The sequence below is a fragment of the Stegastes partitus genome, unplaced genomic scaffold (genome assembly GCF_000690725.1).
Source record: "Stegastes partitus isolate 25-593 unplaced genomic scaffold, Stegastes_partitus-1.0.2 Scaffold13, whole genome shotgun sequence".
NCBI classification, from domain to species: domain Eukaryota; kingdom Metazoa; phylum Chordata; class Actinopteri; family Pomacentridae; genus Stegastes; species Stegastes partitus.
In genome coordinates, this window is record NW_007577744.1 from 526531 (window position 1) to 540435 (window position 13905).

At 42.4% G+C, this 13905-nt stretch overlaps 1 protein-coding gene across 2 annotated transcripts; it reads right to left on the bottom strand.

Annotated features, from left to right (window-relative positions):
- Nucleotides 1-4922: 4922 nt before the first annotated feature.
- On the bottom strand, nucleotides 4923-12680 carry arrdc3a (arrestin domain containing 3a). Of its 2 annotated transcripts, none has more exons than XM_008288556.1 (8): nucleotides 12147-12680; nucleotides 10314-10395; nucleotides 10033-10180; nucleotides 9539-9641; nucleotides 9177-9433; nucleotides 8396-8552; nucleotides 8125-8267; nucleotides 4923-8005 (listed from the first exon to the last, which is right to left on the bottom strand). In XM_008288556.1, the coding sequence occupies exons 1-8, from the start codon at nucleotides 12424-12426 to the stop codon at nucleotides 7937-7939; spliced, it is 1239 nt and encodes a 412-aa protein (XP_008286778.1). In that variant the 5' UTR covers nucleotides 12427-12680; the 3' UTR covers nucleotides 4923-7936. The 2 variants fall into 2 exon arrangements, with proteins under 2 accessions (XP_008286778.1, XP_008286786.1); XM_008288564.1 differs by having other exon boundaries at nucleotides 10314-10466; nucleotides 12147-12229.
- Between the last annotated feature and the right edge of the window lie 1225 nt (nucleotides 12681-13905).

Consider the following 13905-nt stretch of genomic DNA (forward strand, 5'->3'; position numbering starts at 1 on the left):
TTTAGCTTCTGCAGAGCTTTTCAAACATATCTAGTGATGAGATGGACCCTAAAATGGAAACTTAAGAGGTGAAAGAAAACAATGCGTGTGCACAAAATGCTGCAGATGACAAATGCTGTAGCGTGAAAGGGAAGAGCGAGGAAGGAATCTGTCCAAGTGCAATGTGTCAAAAATGAACTCTAGGTGACTCTTTCCCCTTGTGGCCTGGCTCTGACAGGATTTTCAAAGTATGTAGAGTATTACACTGTGGGTCGGGATGAAGTTATAAGCTGATGAGTATAGCTGACATCCTACCTGTGCAGCAGTATAGCTGTAGATTGTTTAATCCCCCTGCAGGGTGAATAACACAAATCACACTGACGTCATTCTTCTGTATGTATTTTGCATGACTCTCAGTTATAACAGACAGTGTAGCGCTGGATTCACAAATACATTTATAGATTAAGATTCTTTTTTACAATTAAGTTACGCCTAATATAATCTTCACTACTTTGAACCAGACTTCTGCCTTTAGTAACTTGTCTTTTGGCTGTGAACAGTTCTGTACTGGGAGAAAAAAAAAGAGGTGCAAACAGTGCAGGACTTCTCCCAGCAGTAGTAACAGCAAGGTCCTGAACTTGTGGTGCTGTGTAAAGAGTTGCAAACATGCCAGTGGAGTGGACCAGAGTGCTGTGTGAGTGTGTGTGTGTGTGTGTGAGTAATAGATGGTTGGAGGTGGAATGCTGACCATGCTGGGACTTTGGTATGGCTGGGATGGGAGTCCTGGCATGAGAACATAGCACACTGTCACTCTAGCTATCATGTTCCCCTCCATACTAAACATGGATCCACAACGGCCCATAAAGCTCCACTGAGGACATTTAACAGGATTTTCAATTAGCACCATCATCAGAAATTATACTTAGTCCATGTTTTAAGGCTGTTGTACCACTGCCACAGTCCATCTCTTTTCTTAAAAAAAAAAACTACAATTGCACATTCATGCACTGCACAGAAAACATGACACATCAGCGAGGTGAGGACAGACTCTGGAGACTTGGAGCTGAGATTAGAAGAGGAATCTGACATCTGTCTTTCATGGAGGGACTAACTTAGAGTCAAGCGTTCTAAAAACTGACGAGTGTCATATACAGTTTATGTGCAGCAGCTGCTGTCAACATGCATGCACGTTATCGATATTCAATTTAATGCAGGCTTGTGCATTAGCAAGGTTCAGCGTGAGTGTTGACAGAGGCGAGATGCAAAGATAAAAGGTCTCCATCATGTTCATATATGTTCTCTAGGTCCTGCTTTGTGTCATTGCGAATTATTCTCTCTTTCAGCAGTCTGATGTGGCGCATTCAGTGGAGGTAAACAACTTGTTCCTGGCAAGGTCAAAAAACAGTGCGGCTTTCAGGGACGAAATAGCAGCAGCCTCTGCTGTCAGCCTCCTCATGCAGAAGTGTTTCAAACTGGAATGAACCAGCTGACAAGAATAATCATGAAAAAAAGCCCTTGGAAAAAAAAAAGAAAGAACATCTCTTCCACCCCCCCACCCCCTCCACCTTCGTGCAGTCTATCACTTCTATCTCTGTTCCTTTCTTTGGGCGCAACAATAAAAACAAATGAGGAGCTGCCTGTAGTTGGGTTTGAAGGGAAAAGGATGTTAAAAGTTCCTGACTCGTAATGTTCTTGGACTTAATAAAACTCACCCTGCATCATTTCAGATTCTTCAAAGGCTCCCTTTACTCATTTTTCTGTTACCTCTCTTGGATTTTTGAGCTTCACTGTGCAGAGTGACATATGTGCAGATTTTGACACTGGACAGCTATGTCCACATTCATCTTAGGGAAACATGTATGAGCATGGTTTTGTTAAAGCATAAATAATATGGGCAGGTAATGATGGTTTTGCACATGTGTGACGTAGAAACAGGAAGCTTCTAGTGCCCATATACTGAGCGTGAGACAACTTGAGTTTGGCAATTTAAGTTTGAAAATAAAAGTATATTTTCATTAACATCCAAAAAAGAATAGGCTACAGAGTGACAGAGTGCTTCCCAAGGTTTTTTTTTTTTTGGTTTTTTCTTCCACTGAAGAGGTTCTGTGAGGTTTTTCTTATCCAAATTGAGGGTCTAAAGACTGTTAAATGCTACGGAGACTGCAAGGCCCGTGAGGCAAGTTGGTCATTTGTGTTATTGGTTCACACAAATAAAAATGGACTTGACCTGACAGAGAAGCATGTGCGTTAATTATAACGAAACAGTAGCTACTTCTGTCAGTTATCAGCTGCAGAGGTTAGTCTGCTTCTTTTTGGGGCAGGCCGCGTGGCTTCGATGACATGTGTCTGAAAAACAAATCATTAAGGTATGATTTTTAACAAGTCAGTACAACTGACTTATTTCATGCTGCCAGGAAAACAATGAAACATTTTTATTTCTGCAGGCTGAAATGCACATGAGGTTGCTATATTTCTTTAGCTTCAATAAAACAGCAGTCAGAAATTTGCATTTCTCAAATACACCTATTAAGCTCCATTCAGCGATTTGGATCTTTTCCACGCAACTTTTTCAGACCTGTAGTAACGCTGTTTGCTCCATTGTTTCAAGGAATGTGTGGGTTCACATCACTGCTGCTCTCCACGCCTCATTGCAGAGATATGTGAGTGTGTGCGTGTGTGTGTGTCTTTCTATTATGTCACAGTGATGATGTGGCGCTGGCAAGCAGGCGTACAGGGGCCTCAGTCCAACCCTCCACATCCATTCAGAACGTGCCTGGTCACACCAAGCTGCCTGGAACCTCTGGATCACAGGGGGCTTCTGGGTAGTGGGATTAGCTGGTGAGAGGAAACAGCTGAGGCCTGCGTAGCGTCAGCACTTGCTAATCAACACTCCCCACCGCGCACACATGCATGTACGCTGCCACAATCTATGCTCTCCCACAATAATCCCCTCCTCCTTTTTTTTTTTTTTCAATCTACAGGGGTCAGGCACCCACAAAGGCCCGGGCCCACAAAAGTCAAAAGAGGCCGGTGTGGGGTGGGGGAGACTGAGGGTGGGAGTGGAGGGGACAAAGGCAAACTGAAGTGCTTGGTCAAAGCTGACGGGGCTGCTGAGTCATCACTGAAGCTGGCTCAAACTGATCATTTGCAAAAACTCCCAGTAAAGCTGATGAGTTGTCTGTTTGGATTTAACATGTCAGGTTTGGATAAAGGTTTACAAGCAGCTCTTCCATTTTTTTTTTTTCCAGACTGCAGTTTCCACAGGTTCCTGTGTCACAAAGGATATTTAGCTCTCCAAAAACCGCAAGGTTCAGTTGCACAATGGCAAATGACTTTCATGCTTTTTTCAGAGATCATTCTGTGCGTTTTTTTCCGGCTTGGCCGACGACACGCGTCCATTCACATCCGGCGTGATCGAATTTACCGAGCTCTTTTGTGCATACATGCTCGTAGTTTGCCAAAATAATCAATTCGAATAAAACCGGGCTGACGCAACATGTAGCTCGATACACTACGAGTGAAATTGACTGACCGCCCAGGAAAGACACTGTTCATCATAATAAATAGGTCGCATGTGGACAAACTGTAGCGAGAACGAGAGCAGCTCTGTTTAAAGTTAGAAAGTTGCAACCTGTGCAAGTGAAATATTTACCTGAGAATGAAACAATGAAGGATTTCAGAACCACTTGGATTTGGCAGTGTATCACAATGTTACAGCTGACACGGTAATAGTAAATGACCAGTAACTGATTAAAAACATAAAATAACTTTACAGAGGCAACACACACTAGTGCAAACATGACCCGACTGAAAAAGACTTGGGATCCATCAACAAAGAGCTCAACATCATAATTTGCTGCTTGTTTGTTCAAGTTGCGAAAGATTTTGAAAACACATTTAGCATGCGGTAGCCTCATATGTTTTTCACCGTTCCCCTGAAGCAGGCCAGCGTGTCCTCTTTCTGACATTTACATTTAGCATGGGTCAATAAATCGTGTGTTTTGCAGTATGTCCACCTATGGCTGTGGACCACTTGGCCTGAAGCCATCGGCTCATTCTATGTATCACTGTGAGTTTCCTAGAGAGGCATTCTGTGAATCAACAACAAATCTTTTTTTTTTTAAACAGTGCAAGAGCAAAATGACCGTGTGTTTATACAGTGAACCATAGAATCTGGGTTATCCACAAATATGGCATAGGACCAGTAAGAATTCAACAGCACAGAATAAGGTCAATACCCTGTTAAGAACTTTCACATTTCACTTCATCAGTAGAGTCACATAAGCCTATAATGTAAGGTGAGTAGAGTCCTGGAAAATTATCTGGCACTGTTGTGTCACTCACAAATTAAGCAGTCACATAATTCATATAAGCAGTACTTAAGCAAAGGAAAATCCATCTTTTTCCCTGGTAGCTGCCTTGAGCAATTACTTAGAAGCCACAGCAGGTTAAAAATAGAGATAAGGTGTGTTTTTAAACCTAATTGCTGCCACTGATGACAAGAATGAGACAGAGCCAGTTAAGGCCTTAATATCATTTATCTCTCTGCCAGCGACCCCAGCTGATGTTGTCAAACCACCTCTAGGGGCAGTGTTGTCCTACTTTTTAGAGATAATCTGCGTCCAGCAGACAGCCAACCTGTGGGCTTCTAAAACTCTCATGACCCACTTAAAATAGGATTTCTTTCAGAGTAAAGCACTGAATGATGATTAATCATTTGCAGCTTCCTTTTAACTTTGTTTGCCTTGTAGCTGAAGGGATGTTTCGGTGTAATTCTGTCACAAAAAAACCCAAAACATCAAAATGTGATGGTCTGCCATAACAATAGTAAATACATGTATAGTTTATTTACACTAATTCCACTACGTTTATTAGAGTCGTGACTTTCATAGAGGGTTTGTGGTGCATCTGTGTAGTTGACAAATATTCACGTCACAGTCCAGTGTAATTTAGAACAAAACGTTTATTCAAATCAAAAGGAAGAACTAGACAAAAGGTTAAATCATTCAGAACATAGTATATTCATAGAATATCTATACATCATCATGATTAACAGACCAAAAAAAAAAAGATTTTAAAAAACATAAAAATGGAGAATGAAGAAAATTCAGTGAGTAATATTGCACTTTGTTTCTAAAATGTTTCAGATCCCATCTCCCAGGTTCTTTATCTCTGAACATTTCAGGTCCTGCCTTTATTAGGTCAGAACTTTAGCTTAGTTTTGACACTGGACTACTCTGCGGCCCAATCAAATGGACTATGGAATTGACCAACCTGAAACAAATATGTAAGCTTATTCATTACCACGTAGCTTGATTCAGTTTCCCTAAGATAAAAATCCAAACAAAGAACTGCAAATAACATAAGTTTACCGTAGAAGAAGTGGTTTGTCTGCTATCCCATATTACCTAAATGGTTCTTGGAGGGGGGGGGAGGGTGCTGATCAACAGCTGCCACCCCCAGGCCTGAGGGGGATCAGAAAGGTCAGGGAGACTAACTCAAGAAGGTTGCTTGTTAAACTAAAAAGCAACCTAAATCAATGCCCAGAAATAAATGGAAAAAAAAAAGAAGAAGAAGAAGAAAAGATAATAGTCAACCCTCACCAGCTTCGGAAAAATAACACAATCAAGAGGCCTGTCCATGATGTCGTTTCGTTTTGAAAACACTTGCTTTAAAGGACTTTTTTTTTTTCTCTCTTCCCTTTTTGTCCTTTTGAATAAACATAGAAAGGTCTCAAACATACAGGTGTTCACAAACATAATAAACGAGAACAAGAGTTAGCGTAGACGCTGAAAAATGAAGAATCATGATCAGGTCTTCTCTGTGTCAAGGCCACTAAGATAAGATCACTTTAATAATCTGCAGTTTGTCGATTACTGTCAGAAGCTGTATATTTAGTTGCCAGCTGGATCTTGATAGGAGCGTGCACACACTCGTCACATACAAACTTGTGTTAGCTACGTTTCAAAATGTAAACTTAAAAAAAAAAGAAAAAAGAGGGTTACTAATCTTAAAAAGACTGAATAATGCATTAACGTCCTACACAGCACTGCTTTACCGAAAAATCCTTTACTATTACATGGTTAGTACCAAACGGGTTTTCTCCAGACCTTCACCATTGAATGCTATTTTTTTTCTTATTTTCTTATCAAAAAAAAAAAAAAAAAGTGCTGCTTATTTTCTTTTCCTGACTATGTCAAACCTCTGTTATAGCTGGTCGTTTATCTTGAATGAGTTAGAAAACCAATGTATTACTCATATCAACCTACTACTACTTGTTCTGACCAGTCTGAACAGAAGTTTAACAGCGTCCCCAGCTCTGTACTTGCACTGGGTTGTGCTTCTTTAATGCAGAAGCAGTGTCGTTCCTCTCTTTTTTTTTGGTTGCCTTTTTATAACTAGCATTCTGGCTTCACTGGTCTGGTAAACTCTTAACTGGTGGTTGGATGAAGTGGGCAAGTGCAGCAGGACAAAAAGGGAATGTGATTCATCTCAGAAAGCTGCCTTGCGTCTCTGCAGGTCTGTTCTCTCGTTCTGGTAGTTTAAAAAAAAACAAAAAAAGAACTCTTCATTATTGTTAACAGTGCAATTAAAAAAAATTAACTTTTTTTTTTTTTCTCTCTTTTTTTCCAACTGTTTGGCAAGTGAGAAGACCACCTGAGACAGTGCTTTTTGGGCAGTTATGCAAGCCTGGCTTGCCCTGAGATTAGGAGTAGAGGGGCTGCAGGCAGTTAGGGTGAGTCCCTCCACAATGTACCACCTTCTGTCACACATGCGCGCACACACTTTTCCGGTCAGCTACTATTTGGAGTGGCAAATGCAGGTCTGCAACCCTCCTAGTCCGAATCCAGAGCAACCTTAAAAAAATAAAAATGCTAAAAGCTATTCTATGACTGGAGCCGAATACAAGAACAGAATAACAGAACTGAACTCAGAGGAGGGAAGCCACACTTGGATCCGAGCTTTGGAAGCAACATCTTAAAGAGCTTCCAGGTGGGGATAGTGTGTTGCAGTTGTTGTAAAAGTCCAGTCTAGTTGTTATTAGTCACCATGGAAACGTCATAATGAGCAAATGAAAATTCTTAAACAGCTTAAACAAATTCAGTGCATTGTTCTTGTACTTTTCAGTCTTTTTTTTTTGTTTGTTTTTCAAAAATCAAATCCTGTTCTCAGCGTTGCTCAAAGGTAGGCAGATGATAGCCTTAAAAGCCTGCAGTCTCATATTCTTAGTCTGGCGCATTGCAAGGCTGAAACCAAACTATTAGTGATTTTTCAGAAAAAAAAAAGTATATCATTAAACAGAGCCACACAACTCAAGTAAAGAATAAAATGTGCAAAACAAAATCCCAAATGAGGCAGGAGGACCTAATCTTTGCTCTGTTGTTGACTGCTGCTGCTGAAAGCTTTCATTCATACAGACTACGGTGGTTAGAACATTGCTGTTGTTACTTTCTTCTCTTCATCCCGTTTTCTTAAGGTGATTCTGCTGAAGTCTGGACATGATTAGTCCTGCCCTTTGTGTGAGGAGCCATGTCCTTATGTGCCACGAGTACAGAAGAATCAAGGTTGAAGAGAAGCTTAGCGGGCTGAGCCTTGGTGATTCTTCCTCGTCATCGTCAATACTATCACCAGGGCTCTCACTACTAGTGGGGGTGTTTTCCATACAGACTGAATATGTGTTCATCTGTACATTTCCCACCCTCAGCAGGATGACACCGGAAGGAAGTGACACCCCAAACTAGAGACTCCTGTTTCTTTCACTGAGGAAAGGCAGGAACAGATTTGTCCAATCCAACCCAACTGTAGTTAAGTCTTTGTAGGTCGGTTGGATATTTTGTTTTTCTCTTGATGTCAGCAGCATTTTGTGAACGCTGTTATCAGAGAAAATCAAAGCTGAGCCTTGCGAACAAGTTCCTTTGAGTTCCCCGAGTCAGTCAGGGGAATTGCAGGGAGACCCTCAGCGAGACGGACAGGTGTCGAGCCTGCGCTCTTCTGTACGGCTGGCGTGATCTGGGTTAGGATCAATCTAAAGCAGGGAAGAGAGGAGAAAAAGGGTTATCTAAGGAAAGAAAGCACTGATTTAATTAAGCCTGTAATAGAAAGACAATTGAACAAATGCTTTGCTGTCTGTTATTTGGTGCTCACCTCAGAGTACAGAGGAGGGGGTTGGAAACGGAACTCATGAATATAGGCAAAGAGAGGTCCGTCCAGCTCCTCTCGGGCTGCTGGGACATCCAGACTGCTCTGCCTCTGCTCTTCGGTCACAATTTCTGCATAGCTTGGAGGAGCTGCAAAGGAAGATGAAACGTCATTTCGATATTATTAGAAACTATTATTATTATTCCTGTATTTACTAAATGAAATTTAAAAAAAAAAAAAAAAGAACATTAAGTCGTGACAATGAGATCCAACCTACCTTCAGGCCTCTCAGGCAGACCCATGCCCAGCCAGCTCATGCTGCACTGGCTGCTGACACTAGAGGTACGAGAGCCAAATGGGTGGAGAGGGATGGTTCCGATGACCAGGGGCAGGTTCAGGGACAGGTTTATCGCCCCAGGTATATCCACGTATACCTGAGCACGGACAGAAGGATACCACAGCCGTTAAGATTATCAAGTCATTCAAGGGTATAATGGAATCAGTAAATGTGCTTTTGCAGGGCTAATAAAAGGGCCCTGAAGCTGAGAATTCAGCGTAAAATCCAACAGCTTTTTAATCTTCTAAAAATAGCGCTATGGCCAGGACTCTATAGGCTAGTCAGTAGTTTCACAATATGTGGGTCAATATCTTGAGGTCAGTCACTTATGCAAGGTAGAACCCTCGCCTGGCGTCTGTCTGTTCACGGGGTAAAGAGGTTATAAGCACCCTCAAGGCAGGTGTTGCCACAGATATTCTGGGCTAATGCTCTTAACTGCATGTGGAGATAACACCTGGTGAAATCCAAGGCCCAGATTTGGCAATGTGAGCTGAGTCAGCCCGGTCTGTTACTAGGACAGATAACGGCTTACTAGGAAATATGGATTTTATGCTGATAATGGTGCTGGCTAGTGGTAATAATAAGGACAAGTGGAGAATGTAATAAAAGCAGAAACCCTTAATCTTTGAACAAAGACAGACTGCGAATGAATAAAAGGAGCATTAATGCTAAACGCTAGAAAGTGAGTGGGAGTGTTCTAACACAGTAAGACTGTACTCACCATGAGAGAGTACTCCACTCTGATAATGCTGCAGTCTAGGATGGAGGGGGACACAGGTGGGATCTTCAGCATCTTGCCGCTCCAGGTCTCAGTTTTGCCTGACGACAGAGACTCTCCCCGCAGGTTGGCCACCAGCTGCTTGACCTCCTTCATCTTCCCTTTGGCATAGAAGGTCTGAGTCTGGTAGATGGCTGCCTTTGGCACCACCATGCGGGATGAGCAGTTCTCGATCTCAGCAAAGATCTGGATCGACTCTCCTAAAGGGTTGTAGAAAAGTTCTTTGAAGTTACTCTGCATTCATAGCATATAATTAGCTTTTTATCCAGTGTGTGCAAGATTAACAATCGTTGACTTCTTCTCACCTGGGGTGTATCCCTTCCTTTCAATTTTGGCACTTAGGGAAATAGGACCTGAGGTGCAGAACCAACAGCAAAGCGTCTTGTCCTTTGTGCCGGCCTGTGGTGACTAAAGGCAAAAAAACAGAGATGCATTGCTTAAAATTTGAAGAACTCCTTTGTTTTGGCCATCAACACCATAAAAAATAAGATCACGCTGGTAAATCTGCACAGACTGTAGCTATTCATAGTTGAAACTGGATTTGTTCTTCATTTCTACACGCACTAGTTTTCCATAATTCAGGCTGTTTTTGGTCAAACCTGCTGATGTTTGTGAAAACATGAGGCCACCCACAACAGAAATGGAAACATGACGTAAGGGATTAAAATGGCAAATTCTATCCAGAGTTGCCCCATAATTAGGAAAAAAACTACGTCTATGCAGAATGAGTCATACTAAAGTTTTATTTCCTTCGTACGAACGCCTCAGCCAAAGTAATGGCCGCTTTAGGGGAGCTTACCAGCAATAATGGAGTGTTGATGTCAATGTGCTCAAAGACTGTAAATTCCTTCTTGGTCTTCATGGGCAGGAGCCATGGCCTGTGGAGTTCTGCCTTTACCCAGTAGCGCACACTGCCATGCTTCCCTTCAAAAGAGGTAGCCAGAGGTCTGCATGGAAAAAAGAAGGGAGGAGAGAGGAGAAAGAGGTCATGACAACTGCCAAAAGCCATGTACCCTGCTGCCGAAAAATGATGATACCGATATCTGATCTCTTACTCAAACGCAGCATCGGGACACTTACGTCTGCGGAAGCTCGAGGCTGAATGCATACTCATGTCTTCCTGAATGGATAGTGGTGAGTCCTTCCTCAGAGTTGTCATCGTCTGAAAAACAAGGAGGACAATATTCCAAACACATGTATACCATACCTGGGAAACATGTTCTACGGAGACATCTGAAAGTCATACCAAAAAACACAGGGTGGGGGGAAGACAAAAGAGAATAAACGATTTTTACTATCACGTCTATCTGTGTATAAATTAATTATAGAGAGATGAACAGAAGAGAAATGCTTAAGAGAAGTTAGGAGGTGGCAGAAACTGAGCTTGCAAGTGAGTGCTTTTGAAGGAACAAAGAAAAAAAGCATCCTAGAGGTCCTATTTAGGCGTAGATATGATGCAAAAATACGACCATTAAGGGACATGTGGGGCAACTAGAAAATCCTAATCTGTGGATAAATCGGATAAACTACTTCTTTACGATTTTTTTTTTAAGAAAAAAAAAAGAAGAAGGATGCTGTCTAGTTTTCCAGGAGGCAGAGGGCAGGAGACTTTCGTGTCCGGAAAATGTTGCAAATTAATCCAATTTTTTTTTTTTTTTTCATTTGCAACATAGTGAGTGCATTTAGAAGAGCTGGGGTGGACAGCAGGCCGGGTGTGCTTCTGCCAGCTCAGCACTCCCTCCCCCTAGCAGCAAGCAGCAGCCGTGTGGTAAACAAGTGCGGAGCTGTCAGTCAAACGGCAGACTCCAGCAGGAGGAGACCGGCCTAAACCGGTGTGAGCAGCTTCCTACAGCCGCGCTGCTCTCATTACGCATTCACTGTGCGACACCGCAGTCGCTACTACAAACCAGCAGAGACGCTGCGAGCCTGCTCCGACCACCAATTTTCTACCATTTCTTCCATTTTCACTGGAAATTATTTTAAAACAGAGCCGGTATTTAAATTTACACAGTTTGTCGAAACTGCTTAAGGATTTAGTGAGCACTTGCAGCAATTGACTCAATTTGAGAAAAGCTCTGCAGAATATTGTTTTTTCCCCGTTTAAACGCCTGAAACATGGCAACTGGCTTGCTCACCTGCCGCACACGTCGTTCATACACATTTGTGGCAAGCTTCTCACAATGAGCCTCGATATTAAGATTATCTTCCATGTGGAAATGAAACGTGTCAGTGCAAACGCAATATCGACGCAGCAGCTTGTAATATGTGCAAAAACTTCAAGCCGCAGCTGCTCCTGTTTTGCAGCTTGTTTTCTTAATTAAAAAGTTGCAGAATTTTCTGTCACTCTGCAAGATAATGATGTCATTGGCCACACATGAGCACCTCAGCCAATCACAGCGCGGCGGGGGAGGGGCCCTGCGCCTCGCCCCGCCCCCTCCCGGTCCAGTTTTCTGAACAGGATTGAACCGCCTCGAACAATAGGTGGAAACTTAAGAAAAGCTACAAAGAAACACCCAAAATGATGCGGTTCTGCGTTGAAATCTCCCAACAAACCTGCAGATACATGGCAGCAAGTCCCTGCCCTGTCGCCCTATGTGTGAAAAACGAATGAAATCCTTAATTTGCACTTGAAATGCTGCCAAAAAACACAAGATGCCCGAGCTGCTGTCATTCATTCTGACACCTTGACACAAACAAGCCAGGATGGAGCTGTGTGGAAGCCAATGTCGAGAAATTTGAATAAAACATCTACTCTACTAAACACAAAAAAGCCACCATATCGGAGTCTAGCAACTTTTAATGGTGCTTGCTATTCGGCCACCTGCAACTGCATCTTCCAATGATTCCCCCAAGAGCATCTCACAGTCAGTTTCTACTAAACTTCTGCTGACAAATACAACCGAGTGCCCTTACCTCTTTCGTGTCCGATTAAAATGTCTTTGTGATTGAGATATTCCACTTCTTCCGTGTAGTTTTGCGTGTAGGCAGTGTTGGATCCTGCATTTCTCGACTCAGTCCAACGAACTTTAGCAAATCCTTTCGCGTGGATTTTGAGAGATTTCACACGGATTTCTCCAGTGACTTCGATGATCACCCTCCCTGAGACGCAGTCCCCGCTGGAGAACACGGGGACGTTGCTGTCATTGAGACAGTCGTAGCTTACGGTGAAGCTCTTTACCTTTCCTAGCACCATGGTTGGAAAGAGAAAGGCTACAGAGACCTTGGAATTGTTTTTAAAAAAGGAGTCTATGAAAAAATATTCTCATAGGAAAAAAAGGGGGATGCAGTTTTTAGACACTGATCAGTATCTCTGCCCTGCAAGAAGCAGTAGGCACGATCAGTGGCTTCTCTGCGAACAGTTCATTGAGATGAGTGAAGGCTGAATAACAGCAGTGGATGCTGTTATCATCCGCCTCTCTTCTTGGTCTCCAGTCAAAGACAAGGAAACCCCCGGAGCTCAGCTCACTTTAAGCGACGGCTGTGAGAAAAACAACCATCAGCGCATGCGCAGGGCTCCACTGCCCCCTCCTTCCGCCTTCTGGAACAAGGCAGAGAAGTGTGGCGCACAGCCAGATGACAAGTATGGTCAAACAGCTGAAAGACTACACAAAGAAATGTTCACCACTGTAGTTTCATGAGGGAGCTATTACAGGTGATTTATGACGTTAAAAAATACACGACTGCATTCATCGAGATGCTGTCATCCGAACTTATTATCAGACTTCTAATTCCAATGATGTGAGGGCTGTGCCATGAGAAAAAGAAAATACACGGTAGCACTCTTTATAATAGGTGATATAGGATCGATTCATGCAACATACATCCCCTTAGGATCGTTTTACAGACCGACTGCTCCCATCCCTGTTCAGGCATATGCCACAACTGTGTGCACATTCACTTGTGATCTCATCCACTCACATAGATTCATGTATCCAGAGTCCCTGCAACGTCTACATTTGTGCACAGTCAACAACATGAACAGAGATGCTTTTTGTATGATGCCTGCAGCAAAGGCCATGCAAGAATTCGTGCACACCATTACAAGCCTGTGATTTAAGGAGGAAGAAAAGCCATAAAAGCGGCCTATATTTATTTATATCTCACATATATATGTTTTTGTAGTTAGGTTTAAATGATCCATGCACACATACAGGACTGTTCCCATTGTGCTTGAACTCCCAGGTTACAGAAAAACAACTCTGAGGCTCAAAACGCCACCCAGCGGACGCCAGTGTTTCCAACATGAGCTGCAGTATCACTTGTTGAACATCTCAATAACTCAGGTGCATGGCTATCAGTACACACCTGATGATTGCCAAAAAAAAAAAACTTTTGATTTTTAATTCAGTGTGGCTGACTTCAAGGTGCCATACCATTCAGTAAAGAGTTATCTTTCTTAGACGGCATTTGAGTTACAGATAATATTTTAGAATGCTTATATCTGTAGGTGCATAGCTGGTATATCCTCAGCACAGATCAGTGCCATCTGATTTAAATTGGAATGGTGTTTGTTTCAAACACAAGCAGTAAACACATAAAATCTAAGTAATACAAATCAGATTTCCTGCTAAAAAAATTGCACAATTTACTGTTTCGTATGGTGCAATTTTATGTCACTATTTACTGTACTATAGAGAGGGCTGGCTCAAGTGATTGTCAACCATCCCTTATG